At 40.9% G+C, this 16,022-nt stretch overlaps 1 protein-coding gene across 4 annotated transcripts in view; it reads right to left on the minus strand.

The window, feature by feature from the left end:
• The window catches only part of Cnot6 (CCR4-NOT transcription complex subunit 6), a 42,265-nt gene extending 26,957 nt beyond the window's left edge, over nt 1–15,308 (minus strand). For 3 of the 4 annotated variants that reach the window (XM_028781904.1, XM_028781902.1, XM_028781901.1), the window contains exons 1-2: nt 14,927–15,308; nt 5,123–5,236 (exon numbers count right to left, since the gene is read on the minus strand). Coding sequence is in view for 2 of the 4 variants with exons in the window: in XM_028781902.1 (XP_028637735.1) it covers nt 5,123–5,234 (112 nt within the window). In the remaining 2 variants the exon portion in view is untranslated. Of the gene's footprint in view, nt 1–5,122; nt 5,237–14,926 lie in introns of those variants that run through there. The other variant, XM_028781903.1, reaches the window with a different exon arrangement.
• Nucleotides 15,309–16,022: the final 714 nt, after the last annotated feature.

Here is a 16,022-nt window from a genome sequence, read left to right on the forward strand (position 1 = left end):
AATCTTTCAATGAGTGCCAGTAAGTTCAGATCCAAGACTATATCTCCTGGAAGCTATCTGAGTGTAGTTCTGGTTAGTACACTTTCTCCTGCTCTACAGTGGTATCTCAAAAGGCCTGGAACAAAACAGCTACTGCTGTACCTCCAAAGCAGGTAATCGCAGTCCTGCCCCCCTTAAAATGAGAACAAAAGAGATAGCTAGATAGCTAGACAGACAGACAGTCAGTCAGTCAATCAATTTGGCATCTTCAGGCAGAAATTTTTTGGATACATCAAATTTAGATTCCTATAAAGAGTTTGTTGGTAGTGGGCAAAAAGTCCTTCCCCTAGCCAAGAAGCTACTGGCATCTGATTGGTGCCGCGTGAGGGAAAAATCAGTTTTCTTCAATGAAGTGACACTTGGACCAGTCTAGGACAAGCCTCATATTCAGGCATAATTGGCCAATACAAACTGGACTCTCTGTGTTTTTGTTTGTGTTTTTTGTTTTGTTGTACTCTCTTTTTTACAAGAAGAATGAGCATTTAGTTGGACAGGTAGAAGAGGACCTGGGAGGAGTTTGGGTGTGAGAGTGAGCATGGTTCAAAATGTATTATGTGAAATAAAAAACTAAATAAACAAAAATAATTTTAAAACGTCAGACTGTTCGACATCCGTGTGGTTGGCCAGCTGTTGCCCTGGAGAACAAAGGAAGCAAAGATCCCACAGACGAGCTGGAGAGCAGGCAAAGCTGGAAGCACGGAAAGGGATGAAGAGGATGCTTTTCTTTCCAGAATCACAAGCAGCAGCTAAGAAGTGAGCTGAAAGCAGACTCAGAGGCCAAAGAGAATCCAAGCCATCTTAAATATTTTCAAGATAAAGTACTCAGAAACCCTGAAGAAGAAGATCCTGTTAAACCATCAAGATTCCAGCTGGGAGCTATAAATGGAAGAGGGCTGATCCAACAATAGACAGAGACGCTCACAACCAGTGAGACCCAGCTCAAGTCAGACCAATCCCTGATTAGATTAAGGCCACCTACCCTTCCATAATTAGCTGAAAAGTACACAAGTGAATTTACTCCTAAGGAAAAGACGACCATGAAATTACTACCTCCAACAATGAATAAAAATATTAAACAAGTAAAAACACAAGAAAAAAAGAAACAATAGAACAAAAGGAAGGAAGGCAGGAATCACACAGAAGACAATCAAGGATGCTTTCAGATGGTGGACACCAGTCTGCACAGGACATCAGTGACAGGTGGGAAATGAAGTCAGCTCAGATCGCTATTCCAGCCTTCTGCCTAGTGTCCTGAGGATACGTAACAACACAGAACCAGGCAGAGTCTGACGGTCTATTTGAGTTGAAATGAAGGATGGAGCTGCATAGAGATGTGAAGAAAGCCCCCATGAGTCCTCATTTAACGAGTAACCTGGACAGAGAGAAGAGAGCAGAGGGAAAATGACAAGAACACAGAACGCAATTTGTGGGGATCCCAAAGATCAGACCAATTTGATTTTCCACCAGAGTGGAAAACCTTTTAACCAGAGACTACTTAGGAGAGTACTACTTAAAAGTAAACGTCGGACAGAGCAAACTGTTTCTAAGATATTTAAGTCTACACTACAACAAAACTCCAGAATATTTCCAAGAATGTAAAATTATCCAAAACTCAGAAAGTATAAACCTCTATACTTTCTATATTAAAACAAAAATTAAATTATGAAGCATGCAAACTGGAAGAAAAGACTTTAAATCAACCTAGAAATGAAAAAAAGATGACAGAACCAATGCCAAAGACAGCAAGTTTGGTATAGGCTTTTTAAAAAGGGAAATGCTATGTAAGGCACAGAAAACAAATTCCCAAAACCTCTAGTGATGAAGATTAGACACTGGGGAAAAAAATTAGTGAAATTAAGGGTATAGCAATAAAAACTTGTCCAAAAGAAAATAAAGGTAACAGTAAATTAAGCGTAACTAATCTGTAAGACAACTTTAAGTAAGCTAAAATACAGGTAACCACGTAACTCTAAAGGGGCAGGGTAGGAAAGCACGCAAAATTATTTGACAAAACAGTGCTATAAACTGTAAACCCACAGATTCAAGAAGGTTGTAATCACAGTGCTTAAAACCAACTGCACAAAAACTTAACAACTGCCTCAGAAAAATGAACACAGATACAGAAGCAAGGACAGGAATGACTGTAGTCTTAAGAAAAACAACTTAAGCAAGAAGAGGAGCATCTGACAGACAGACGCAAACCATTAACGGATAACTCTTCCTCCTGCAGAAATTATCTTTCAAATTAGCACAAAATAATGAGTCTAAAGAAGAAGAGACCTATCACCAACTTTCAAAAAAACAAAACCAACAAGAATCTGCATGTTTAAAGAATGAACAACACTGGAAAACCTAGGTGGATAAAAACTTTGACATTTAAAGGAATAGTATCAACATATAATGAGACTTAGAACTAGAACACATGAGTAAAGTTTAAAAACAGAAAGAAGACTTAAAAATCATTCATTCTGTTTGGTACACCAATGTTGAATAAAATAAAACTTAAAATAAAAACATCATTTACATTTGCACTAAGATAAGGAGAGATACAAAATAAGGAAAAGTATGAAATTCCATATAAAGAAATCAAATAAGAATGAATAAGTGAAAAGACAGCCCATGTTCATGGCTAAGATCCAGTATTTCCAAAATGCCAGTTCTTCCCAATACACATATTCAATGTAACACCAAAGCCATTTAAATTTTAAAATGTCTGTCCCTGGGGCTGGAGAGATGGCTCAGCAGTTAAAGCACTGACTGCTCTTCCAGAGGTTCTGAGTTTAATTCCCAGCAACCACATAGTGGTTCATAACCATCTGTAATGGGATCCGATGCCCTCTTCTGGTGTGTCTGAAGACAGCTATAGTGTACCTATATAAAATAAATAAATCTTTAGGGAAAAAAAGTCTGACCTTAACTGTCAAAAGAATGAGAAGACAAAGCTGGGCGGTGGTGGCGCACGTCTTTAATCCCAGCACTTGGGAGGCAGAAGCAGGCAGATTTCTGAGTTCGAGGCCAGCCTGGTCTACAGAGTAAGTTCCAGGACAGCCAGGGCTACATAGAGAAACCCTGTCTCGAACAACCAAAAAAAAAAAAAAAAAAAAAAGAATGAGAAGACAAGCCTTGAACTGGAAGAAAATATTTATAAAAGGGCACATCTGGGGATATAATTCTATAGAAGAACACATATCACACGCATGAGGCCCTGGACTTAATCTCCAAAGTGAAACAGTAAGAGTGAGAGAAACTGGCCTCAGTGGGAGAGGAAGTACGTAACCTCACAGACTTGAAGTGCCAGATTGGGTGGAATATCCAGGTGGCACCCACCTGCTCAGAGAAGGGGAAGGGGAAAGGGAAAAGGATTGTGGAGGAGGGGTGATCAGGAGGGAGACAGTGAGTGGGATGTAAAGTTAATTTAAAATAAAAAAAAAAAGCATGAGAGAGACTGATTAAAGACTTGTGTTAGTTCTTGTTTTGCTGCTGACAAAGCAATTTAAGGGAAGAAGTTTGCTCTTATGTATTGTTCTAGGGCAGTGTTTTCAACCTTCCAAAAGTTTCAACCCTTTAATACAGTTCCTCATGCTGTGGTGAACCCCAACCATAAATTTATTTTCATTGCTACTTCATAACTATAATTTTTCCTACTGTTAAGAATCATAAAATAAATATTTTGGAAGAGGCTTGCCAAAGGGGTCACAACCCACAGGTTGAGAATGACTGTTCTAATGACCATTACAGCACAGAAGGAAAAAGACATGGCAGCAGGCAGAAAAGGTATGGTGCCAAACCTCAGAAGCCAGCACAGCATCAACTTTTCAGGAAAACAAAATGAAGAGAAATATGGAGCCAGACTAGATGTAAAGCCTCAAAGCCCTTCCCCATTTTCCCCCAGGAAGACTTCATCTCCTAAAGCCTACAGAACGTTCACACCGCCAGCTAGAGACCAAGTATTCAAACACAGAAACCTAAAGAGGGACAGTTCATATTCAAACAACAGAGCTGTCATTAAGAAACTACAAAAATCACTGGCCAGTGGTGGCGCACGCCTTTAGTCCCAGCACTTAGGAGGCAGAGGCAGGTGATTTCTGAGTTCGAGGCCAGCCTGGTCTACAGAGTGAGTTCCAGGACAGCCAGGGCTACACAGAGAAACTCTGTCTAGAAAAAACAAAAACCAAAAAAAAAAAAAAGAAAGAAAGAAAACTACAAAATGCCAAAATACCAGGAAATGGTGGCATATGCCTTTCATCCTAGCACTCAGGAGGCAGAGGCAGGCAGATCTCTGTGAGTTCCAGGTCACCATACACTATCACAATGGCAAAACTCAAAGCACTGAGGACACCAAATCCTAAGGAAGCTGTAAAACAGGAATTCTTGTTTACTCTGGCAGAAACACATTTAGAAAATATTGGGGATTTTTGGGGTTTTTTTGTTTTGTTTTTTAAAAAAAAGTATTAAGCAGTTTCTGAGCATGAGTGAAAGTAAGTAAACAAGAGTCAATGGTATTTCCAGACAGTGCAGCATTACTCAGGGCTAAATAAAATGAACTAACAAGCCATCATAGCCGGACATGGTATGTGTACCTTTAATGCCAGCACTCGGAAGGCAGAGGAAGGCAGATCTCTTGAGTTCTAAGTCGGCCCTGGACAGGACACAAAGAAACTCAAAAAGCCAAAAAGAAAAAAAGGAAGGAAAGAAACTTAATGCTAAATCGTCTCTATAAAAACAGTGTCTCCACATTAAAAACTCAACCAAACTGTTTCCACACACAGCTTATTTATTACAGACTAAGACAACATAGTGATCCTACTAGTAAAAAGTCTAAATCCACAGTTCCTAACCTTAGAGTTTATGACGCATTAGGAAGTGAGAGGAAGAGCATGCACAAGAAGAAGTAACACAAGCAATCAAGGGGATTTAAATTCCAACTCAAACCACTTCTTTTTACTGGCCCTTCCTGCTCCAAAGTGGAATTAACATTTGTAAAATACAACTGTTGCTCTTATATATGCATTAGTATTAGAAAACCTAATTTTCCAACATATCATTAATCTCCAGACCATAAATCCATGGTAACATGTCTTACCACTTATTTCAAGCTCTGCCCAATGTGATTTCTTTCCATTTGCTGCTTCCTCAGAGGACATAATTGTGTACATCCTCCGAGGGTCAGGGGGCTCGTACTTTTCTTTGGGCATGCCTGTTAATAAATGAGAAAAGAAACCAATCAGTACATACTGAAGAATCAAATAAATAAAAATCTTGTTTTTAAAAAGCAGACATATTAGTATCACTAAATAGAACTAGGAACTAGGAGTACCATGTAGAAATGATTTTTAGTTCTAGGATACAGCTGATTAAACCCTGGAGCTAATAAAGGTGTGATAGTTGAAGAAATACAGTTGTTAGCTTGAGAAGTGTTCCACTGGTCAAACAGAAGAAAATCTCAACATCACACGAGTAACCACAACTGCATCAGGATAAACTGCATGAATTCATAATTTCATTTTCAATGTATTTTACATTTATCTGTTTATATGCGCACACACACATGTTCATGTACACACAGAGGTGCCACATGTGTGGAGGCCAGAGGGAAACCTGCAGAAGACACTCTCTCCTTATGGTCCCAGGAAATCATGCTGTGCAATGTATCTACTCTGCATACACTGCTGCCCACTAGTCACTTAGTAGCTGTGTAGAATATACTGTCACAGTATCACAGTGCTTGTTTAAATAACTTACTTACATCCCCAGATACAAGAATGATGTTCCCAATTTAGATAGCAAAGAGACGTAGTAGTTTTCTTTGACTTAAAATATAAAAGTTCTCAACTTAAGAAAAAAATAAATTCCTACTAGCTCTACAGTTCAACTGTTACTAATCTATTACGCTTAATCTAGAAATGAAATGTAAGTATGTGCACGTGGGGGAGTGGGCATGCTGTAGATAGGGGATTTGGTGCCATTAAAGTTTTTGGCACCCACTGTGATCTTAGAATGGACTTCACTGTCATATGGGGGAGGGGGAACTGCTATACTTCTCTTGGTGCACCAGCCAAACTGCTAGGATCAGTATTCTTTGTTTGTTTGTTTGTTTGTTTTTCGAGACAGGGTTTCTCTGTATATCTCTAGCTGTCCTGGAACTCACTCTGTAGACCAGGCTGGCCTCGAACTCAGAAATCCGCCTGCCTCTGCCTCCCAAGTGCTAGGATTAAAAGTGTTCGCAACCACTGCCCAGCATAGGATCAGTATTCTTGTGCCTTGGTGACATGGAGTAAAATAAACATTTCTTAAACATTAGCCTATGGTCTGGTCTATTAGCCTATTAGCCTAGTCTGTTGGACCATCAGAGTTCACCTAATAACCAGACCAAATGACTAATGGGCAGGTAGTACATACAATAGGGATAAAGGTGTTTCATTTTCTGGGTGTAGGATAGCACAAGTATTCACCATGCACCTGAAATGGCTTGTGGTCTAACACTTATAAATATATGCTTATTTCTGTAATTTTTCCCTCAAGACACCTTGGCTGACCTGGAATTAGCTAGCTTTGCAGACCAAGCTGGCTTCAACCTCAGAGATTTGCCAGCTTCTGCCTTCCCAGTGCTAGGGTTAAAGGTATGTGCCACCAACACCTGGCTTATTACTTTACCACTTATTTTTGGAAAAAGACTGACCCCAGACAACTGAAACCAGAAAAATGAGCTACCAACAATACAAAGTTCTTTGTAGGATAAACAGTTGTAAATATGGTACAAGAAATAATATAGCATGAATCTAGGGCATCTTTCAGTGTCAAAAAGCAAAATCTAATGGGATTTTCACGTAAACACAATGCAGGAACTACCTAAAAGAAATCACTAGTCATAGTGATAATTTAGTCAAAAAGAATCACAATTATAATAGGCTAAAGCACAATTAATAAAGTGAGTACTTCAAAGAAAGAATGATAAACTGAGGAATTAACATGATGCTCCATGTGCTGCAGAAAAACATAATGTAGAAGATGAAATAACAGCGGAGAGATACTCCTCTAATAACCGCCAAGACAAGAAGAGGGAGGGGGAGTGCAAGAGGAGGGGGAGCAAGCAGCACAGACAACTGATAACTAAAGAGGAAAGGCTTACCTAGTTATCCCTTCAGAAAGGAAGGGCATACAGAGGAATCAAACTTCAGCTAAAGGAAAGACCTGCTTTACAAAAGAGTAACAGCTAAAAGTCTGACTTTGTGGCTAGTCTAGAGACGGCTCAAAGGTTAAGAGCCCTGTATGTTCTTCCAGAGGACCACGGTTCAATTCCCAGCATTCCCAGCACCCACATGATGGCTCCTAACTGTCTTTAACTCCTGTTCCAGTGACTCTAATGTGCCCTTCTGGCCTTTAAAGCCAACAGCCACACAAGTGGTGCACAGACATATATGCAGGCAAAACATTCATACATACTAAATTAAATAAAAACCTGCTGGGGTAACATAGAAGGCCCTATCTCAAACAGACAAAATAGCTAATAATGCAAATGAAGTATAAAAGATTTAAAAGTCAACATTATTATGTATAAGTTGTAACAATTTTTTAACTCCTAATGAACATTGTTGAGGCAAAGAATCTAAGCTAGGTTAAAACCTTTTAGCACTGAATAGAAAGACTACTAAGATAACACCACTACAAACTACTTTCAGAGCACAAACAAGGAAACATTCTGTTACCCACCTCCTTGTCATTCATAGTAATCTTAACAGTAGAGAACCAAGCATCAGGTAACTTAGAGTGATGGACTATGAACGTTTACCCTGACTGAAAACTGGAGGACTTGGCCAGATGATACCTCAAGAGCTTACTCCTTCCCCTGTGGCCCAGAAAGATTTTCACAGAAATCTGAAAGTAATTTGATATAGATGAACTATGCTTTCTTTAAGGGAAATTTCTTTATGCAACCATTCATTCATAAAATATTTGCTGAAAAATTTTAGTGTGTCAAGCAATCTGTCAGGTATTAGAACAAAAAATAAATCAGAAAGTTTTAACCTACAGAGAAAAACAAAAACATTATAGGAACATAATCATACTCTAGCCCTTTATTTGTACTGCTTTATTTCTTCTAGATATTACACACTTTTAGGATTACAATTGACCTATATACCACTCTCAAATTATTCTTCCTAAAGCTGAGTTCTATCTAATTATACAACATTAAAGAGACATCCTTGCTGCAAATCTTCACTGGCATCTAAAATGACAAAGCTTAACTAGAGTTAACTTCTGATCCTACGTCAGCTTTAAGGATCTACAGCATCCCCTCTGCACCTTTTTCTGATCTGTTGGAATGGGGACGTAGCTCTGTAGAGGACCTACTTAGCACACACATTCCATCTTTTGCACTGCAAAAAACCCACTAAATCCCTACACTTTAGAAAATAAATTCAAACTCCATAGATTCAGAACCCCTACCTATTTTCTTTTTTTGTTGTTATTATTGGTGGTGGTGGCGGTATTGATGATGGTTGTTCGAGATAGTTTCTCTGTATAGCTCTGTCCTGGAACACCCACTCTGTAGACCAGGCTGGCCTCAAACTTAAAAGATCTGCCTGTCCTTGCCTACCAAGTGCTGGGACTATAGGTGGGCGCCACAATCAACCAGCTCCCCTATCTTCTCAACTTCTATCCCAGTACTCTTCTTTGTACTTTTGACAGAGCCAGCAAATGAACGGACATCCTTCAGATATGCTCCACTTTCACCCCTAAAAAATTCTGTCATTTGCACACTGAAATTCTAGTCATTATTTCTAAGGTTAACTAGTAGATCATAACCCATTTTCCTATAACATAGAACCATGAATATATTCATCACACAAGATTAGACAAAGACCATTCTTTTGTTTTGTTTTTCAAGATAGGGTTTCTCTGTTTAGCCTTGGCTGTCCTCAAACTCAAAAAAATCTGCCTGTTTCTGCCTCCCCAGTGCCCAGATTTAAGGCATGTGCCACTACTTCCAGGCTTCCAACAAATATTTATCAAGATTTATTTTCAAGTTCAAGTGTATGCAAAAGTGCTTGTATGTATGTCTAAACAAAAGGAGGCACTGGATCTCCTAAACTCAAGTTATAAGTGGTTTTGAGCCACCATATGAATGCTGGGAACCAAATCCTAGTACTCTTTAAGAACAGCAAGTGCTATAAACCACGGAGCCAACTTTCTCTAGCCCTGTGTATTCGTTTATTTTTAGGCAGAGTATCACTATGTAGCCCAGGCTGGCCGGGATCTCACTTGTAGACCAGATTATCCTTGAACTCAAGAGATCTACCTGACTCTGCCTCCCACATGCCGTGATTAAAGAAGTCCACCACAATGCACAGTCTTAGATTTAAACATTTTCCAAAGATCATTCTGAAATTACTACATAAGAGACTAGAATACAATATAACTCATGTTTCCAATAATCCTGTATCAAATGTACTACATAGTTTATTCACTTCTTTTACCTTACAGTAGAAAGAGAACAAAAGTCTAAAGAGATATTTAGCCTCTTGATCTTCAACCTTGTCTTTCCTCCTATGACGCGTGCCCAATTTTCCAAGCAAAAATGAGTATTCAGACTCCAATTCTAACACAAATTTCTCACCCCTTCAGATCTTATCTGGGTTATTTGCACAGTCTCAGATCTATTTCTTTGTTCCATTGTCTTCCTACCTTCATTCATTCTAGATATCATCTTTGGTGACTGTTCCCAAACTAAATTTTATTTGACTCTCTCTGTACCTGAGACAAAGTGTTAAATACAGTTGTCCCAAGGAATCTGCTAGGGATTGATTCCAGATGACTGGTTCCAGGAACCCAAATGAATACAAAACTTTCAGAATGTGCCGTATTAAAAAAAAAAAATCACAAAATATCTTATCATGGTTTAAGCTAACTCCAGATAACTTCTAATATCTAATAAAACATAAGTGCTATAAGGTTTCTACATCATTTGAAGAGTTGGTAGCATATTTTTATAAGTCCAGCATCTAGCAAGTTAGATCATACTCAATGTTTATATGAATTCAACGGGGAAAGCTGTGATAGTTAATAAAACAAAACAGAAGCTATGATCCACCTTATTAGGAATATGAAAAAACTGATACCCAGGCTTCAAGTGGTGAATGCAAAATCCAGAGAAACCAGACTAAAAGAACTTTCCTACTGACCATGGGAACTGAAAATACCGGTTCTAGGATACCTTGAGATAAGCAAAAAGTCAAACCAAACAAACATCAATAGGCATAATAGCAAAATTAGTTACACTGATAACTGACACACCCTGAACTAGCATATGAATATTCTTTGCACTTACTATTTTTCAGGCCTTTCTGGCACTCTGCGTGCACTGAAATGGTACCCTCAAGCCAAGTGGAGTGGTGTAGGCCTCTAATACCATGCAGAGGCAGTCTGGAGTACATAGTAAAGTCCAAGCCAGCCAAGGATACATAGCCAGACTTTGTCTCAAAAATGTAAAGAGATAATTTTTTTCAATCTTAAACAGATATTGTAGCCCTTGATACAAGACTATTATTCTCCACACTCAAAAAGAAAAATCTAGAGAATGAGAAACAGCTACTATGCAGTCTCTGTATTATCTTAATTTTAGTACTTTCAAAATTGTTACAGAGCATATTAGTTTTTCTTCCCTCAATGCTGATGCCCTCATTCTCTCATTAAGACCTAATCATCTCTCTAATCCGTGTGTATCACATAACCAGAAATTTCCACTCCAGTGTGTCCTGATCCTTCTCATCCAGTTTCCCCATTTTTACTATTACTTCTCAAGTATGGCACACAAAAACTCTCAGTGGGCTCCCACTATATACAAGAAGGTGCTCTAACATTTTAAGAAAAGTAGCCAAGGTTGTTCCTGACTTCTATCTAGCACACTTGCATAGCCTGCGTTGTGTGTGACTTAGTGTGGACATGCTGTTGCTTTCTCTGAAACACCCTACTCAGCGCGACAACTCTTACACTCATCTTCTAATTCAGCTCAAAGATCACCGACATAACTCCTTCAAAGGTTCCCAGGCAAAATTAGATTCTTCCTAAGGACACACAAAATGTTATATATTTCTAATTACCATATAACCTGCTATGTTTATTACTCTTTTTCTCTCTGCATCACTATAAACTCACTCTGAATTGAATATTATTTTCATATACTGTGTTCAAGTATAATTAGTTTGTCTATATAACACTTGTTTGGAAAAATATAAATTTGTCCCAACATGACTGACTTAATACTGAACAATCACTGCAAACTTCTCACTTGTTTATGTGCTATTTTAATCTGTGAAAAAAACATTAGACAAAGATAGAAAACTTTGCCTCAGGTGAACTGAGCTGCACAAAAATACGTAAGACAGGAACACCAACCAGTAAGTCAGCTCCTTCCGTGTTGTGGACCGCACCCATTCAACTTTCCTGCCAGTTTTCAGGCTTTCAGGTAACTCTCCTAGCAATTCAGAGTCATTTACAAGGAGCAACCCTGCAGATGTGCAGCTCAAGTAAACCGGGTGTTTTTGAGGTTAGGTACACAGTTATTATAATACTGGTCTACTTCTTAGCCATTTAACATGAAAAAACATGCTACCATTCTTACCGAGTTCCTGTTCTTTTAATGTTGGAGTGTTGTACTCCAATTCCACTTCCTCCCAAGCCCTGGGATTTCCACACAAACCCTGTAACAGCACCTTCATTAAGAGTCTCATGGCTTCAAAGTCTCAATATTCTACTTCCAGAAATTTATAAGAAAAAACTCGTCTTCCCCCAGCATTTCACAAAATACTTATTATATTCTAACAAACCATATTCCTAAACAGCCTGACTGCTTTGATTCTAACGTACACAAGGTAGACTGTTCCAAATTAAGTAGCCTGTCTGAGCTCTAGGAAGCAAATTCCACAAACCTCAAGTTTCATGCATATCATTTCAGGGCTTTCACTGCTTTGACTGCTTTTAACATTTAAAACACCAACATTCTGACTGGATATGGCCTTGTATTACAGAGCAATTGGGCAGTCTTCAAGCCCATTACAAAAGGAGCCACAGACACCATATCTGAGTCAAAAAACAGTCACTACTTGTATTATTTCAAATATGACTTCAGTTTTACTTGCATGGTCTTTATTCCCAAGCTGATGCCTAGTTATCTTTAAAACTTTGTTTCTTGCTTAAAAAAAAAAAAGAAAAAGAAAAATCAGACCCTCCTTTGCTAAAGGGAAACAAAGCTCAGCAAACAGTCATTCAAAATCTAGGCTGCTAGACACAGCTTTTGTAAAGCTGCTCTCAATCCATTCCCACTGTTCCAGCAGCATCTTATGGTGACTGGCCTTACCCCCAAACCTGATACCTCAGTCTCATCACTGTTCCCTTTGTTTAGAACGCTTCCCTTCTCCAACTTGGCAAGCTTCTACGCTGTGTTACTTTTTTTTAAACTGGCACCACACCCTCATCCATAAGTTTAATCATTCTTCTGTTCCTTGAAGCACTTGTACACCCATTACTCCTATGCAGGACAGGGAGGCAGAAACTGAATATGGTCATCTCTGAATTCTCATCATCTATCTCAGGACCATCAAATGCTATCCCTCAGTGTGCAATTCATCCGAAATATATAAATGGACAACAGAAAAGTACAGCCCAAAGAGTAAAATTGAGGCAGCCTGAGTCAGCCTCCATCTTAGATTCAAATAATCATTCTTTTCTTCTTTAACTACTTAAACACCAAACTCTACTGCATTCCATTGTACTCAAAGGTACATGTTATACATACAGTTATACTTGGGTTTAGTCAGTACTTAATTTGTGAGTAGTGTTTATTAATCTCATTTCATTGTTAACATGGCTACTACCTCCATAGCCTAAGTAACAGGTACAATTAAGAAAACCTATATATTTTGCAACTGAATATATGTGGACATTTTCAGAGTGATAAAACATGTTAAGCTTGAACTTCCTGCCAGTGGACCTTTCTTGGAGGAGAGGGTTGCATGTGTACTGAAGATATTGATCCCTTGACACACAAGGACCAAAGGATACTCCAGACACTTACAGTATGTCTTACATATATTGTCCTTTTAGGCTGCACTGAATGAAAAACTTAATCATAGTGCTGTACACCTTCAACCTCAGCACTCCAGAGGCAGAAACAGGAGTTCAAGGCCAGCTTATTCTACAAAGAAAGTTCCAGACCAGCAGGAACTGTATTTTAAGACTCATTTTTTTTTTAAAGTTAACATGGGTTCAGTGAGATGTTTAAACATTAACCAAAATACTAGCTAAAACTACATGCATAGTAGGCAAATTCCTACAATGCCTTTATTTGTAGTCAGGACCACGTTCTGTACATCAGCTTCTATGTCTGTTCAAAAAAAAAAAAAAAAAGCCTGAAATTTCCCACCAACCATAATACATCTGAAATTATACAAGGACTGTTTTTCAAGAATTCTCCAGTTACACTAGAAAATGTCTGCCACATACTTTTTGTCCATGTTAGCAAGCACCTTGTGCGCCTACTGAGAAATGGCCACACTGACCTACTTTAAGTACTATCTACCCGATAAAAACACCCTCCTCCTTCTACAAAACCCAATTACCTAACAATTATATTACCCTTAATGTCTGTCTTTCACAAAGACACAAAGCCTTGTGACTATGCTTACAACTGTAATATCCTGAATGACTGAATGACTTCAGTCATTCTAGACTTGTTTCTTCAGGGACAGCGTCAGAGAATTAGACTAGACTGGCTCCACGTAATTTTAATTCTAAAATGTATTCTAAAAAGCGCCAACTTCAAAAGACTGGCAGCAATTACAAAAAAAGCCAAAATATGCCTTTGCAATCTTTGGACCACCCTACAAGAGCTATTGTGGGATGGTGGAGAATTCTAGGGAAGTGTGGAAAAGACAATGCTATTACACACCGAATTGTTTTTCATTTATTCTCCAAAGTTAAAATCCCAAACACAGGCAGAGAAGAATTTAGACCTAGCAGTAATCAGGCAATCTCCCTGTAAAACAGGTTTACCTATACTCAAATTCAAACAGACTGTTTAAACACAGTAACAAGATGGTCCATTCACAACGTTGTCAACTGTAGGAACAGTTAAAAGTAAAGAATTACAGTTGCTTATGAGCAGTCTCTGAAGACCTTGTCAAGGCGCTCGAGGAGGAGGTGGGGGGGATGTTACCAAGAAAATAAGCACTGGCTTTGAAACAAGAAAAGGCTACGTCCGCTTTGGTTAAACTAGGGAAATTTTCTTCGAGAAATTAGTGCTTGAGTCCTGAATCCAATAATCTCTACAGCTGATAATCACTTCTTTGGCCACGTAATCCGCCCCGCCCCCAACAATATCTGCGTTAAACTGACTTTAAAATACTTTAGGAGGAAAGGGGTGAGCATTAAGCGCGTCCACCGAGTGCCAAGTTCCACGCCGCACAGTGCGCCACCCCGAACAGCCACTTCTCCAAAGTTGCCACCGACCGGTTGGTTCCTAGCTCCTAGTTCCCGCACACCAGATCCTCTCTTGGGGCGCGTGACCGAAGCCGGGGGTCCGAGAAGCCAGGGCTCACGACACCGCCCACTGTACGCCGCCGCACTGCCGTCAATCAACACTCCCCCCCCCCCCCCCCACCCCCCGACCCAGGACGAGCCCCGGGACTCCGCGCGGGGGCGCGGCCCGGGGACCGACGGGATGGCGATCGCTGGGTGTCAAGGAGGGGGACAGACAGACGTCACTCCGAGAACTACTAAGTTGTGCGCGAGTGCTCGCTCGGGGTCCCCTGGGCACGACCCCTGGGGGGATGGGGGAGCGCAGGCAGCAGAGCCTCGGCGGGACGTCGCTCGGGCCCGTCGCGCTCACCTCTCGAGCTGCGCCGCCTTCCTCCGCCGCTGCCGCCGCCTCCTCCCGGTGAGTGCAGCGGGGTCTGCCCTGTGGAACCACCATACCAGTCCCGCCCGCTGCTGCAGCGCCGCCGCCGCCACTCCTCAGCCGCCTCTCTTTGTTCCCCCTCCTCGGCCGCCGCTCCTCAGCCGCCCGCCTCGGCCGCCCGGACCCCACGAGCCGCCGCTACGCTCTGCCGCCCTCTCGGACCCCGGCCTCGCCCTCCTCGCCGCGCCGGCCGCCGCCTTCGCCTCCGCGCCGTCGACGCCGCCGCCACCGACGCCGACGCCTCCTCTTCCGCGCCCCCCTCGTTTTCATTGAAAGCAAACAAGCATCATGGCGGCGGCCGCCGTCCCCCTCCCACCCCAGCCAGCGAGCGCCCCGCTCACCGCCGCCTCTCCAACATCCCGGCTTCCCATTGGCTGACGCTGCCGGACGCGACCATCCCGCGTCGGGTGGGGGGTGACTCTTCGCAGCCCGACGCTTTAGCCCCGTCCACGTTCCCCCGCGTCTCCGAACAGTGAGCCGGTCCGGCGCGCTCCCGCCCGCCCTCCCAGCCTCTCTTCCCGCTCTCTTTGCGCCTGTCCTTCTCCGCGCTTTTTATCTCTTCTAAAGCTGTTCCTCCGCGATTCAGTTGCTCTTTTTCTTTCTCGTCCACTTTTATCTCCACTTGATTTTTTTCCCCTCCTCTTGATTCATTTTTTTCCCTTGGCCTGTCAATCACTTGAAAGCACAGATAAATTCTCAGACGTTTAACCCTATCCAGTATCTTGATCTGCCGAGAGACAAAACTTTCAATCTTCAATTGTCAACTAACTGTTCCTGCCCTAACTATGCAGAAAAAAATAATAGACAGTTTTCGATAATTGAGTCCTAATTTAAGTAACGAGCTATAGCTGCATTCAAAGGCTAACACAGTCTATTCAGGACAAACTGTGATTTCAGGTAAACCGGAAAAGGAATGGACTGATTAATGATACTTACATCAGGAATAAGTAGTTGACTGGTATTCTGGGAACAGGGATTAATCAAGCTCCACCTTGTCGAGTCAGCGTCCTAGTGTATGGGCAAGAGT

The sequence above is a fragment of the Grammomys surdaster genome, unplaced genomic scaffold (assembly GCF_004785775.1).
Source record: "Grammomys surdaster isolate TR1022 unplaced genomic scaffold, NIH_TR_1.0 577, whole genome shotgun sequence".
Classification (NCBI taxonomy): Eukaryota; Metazoa; Chordata; class Mammalia; order Rodentia; family Muridae; genus Grammomys; species Grammomys surdaster.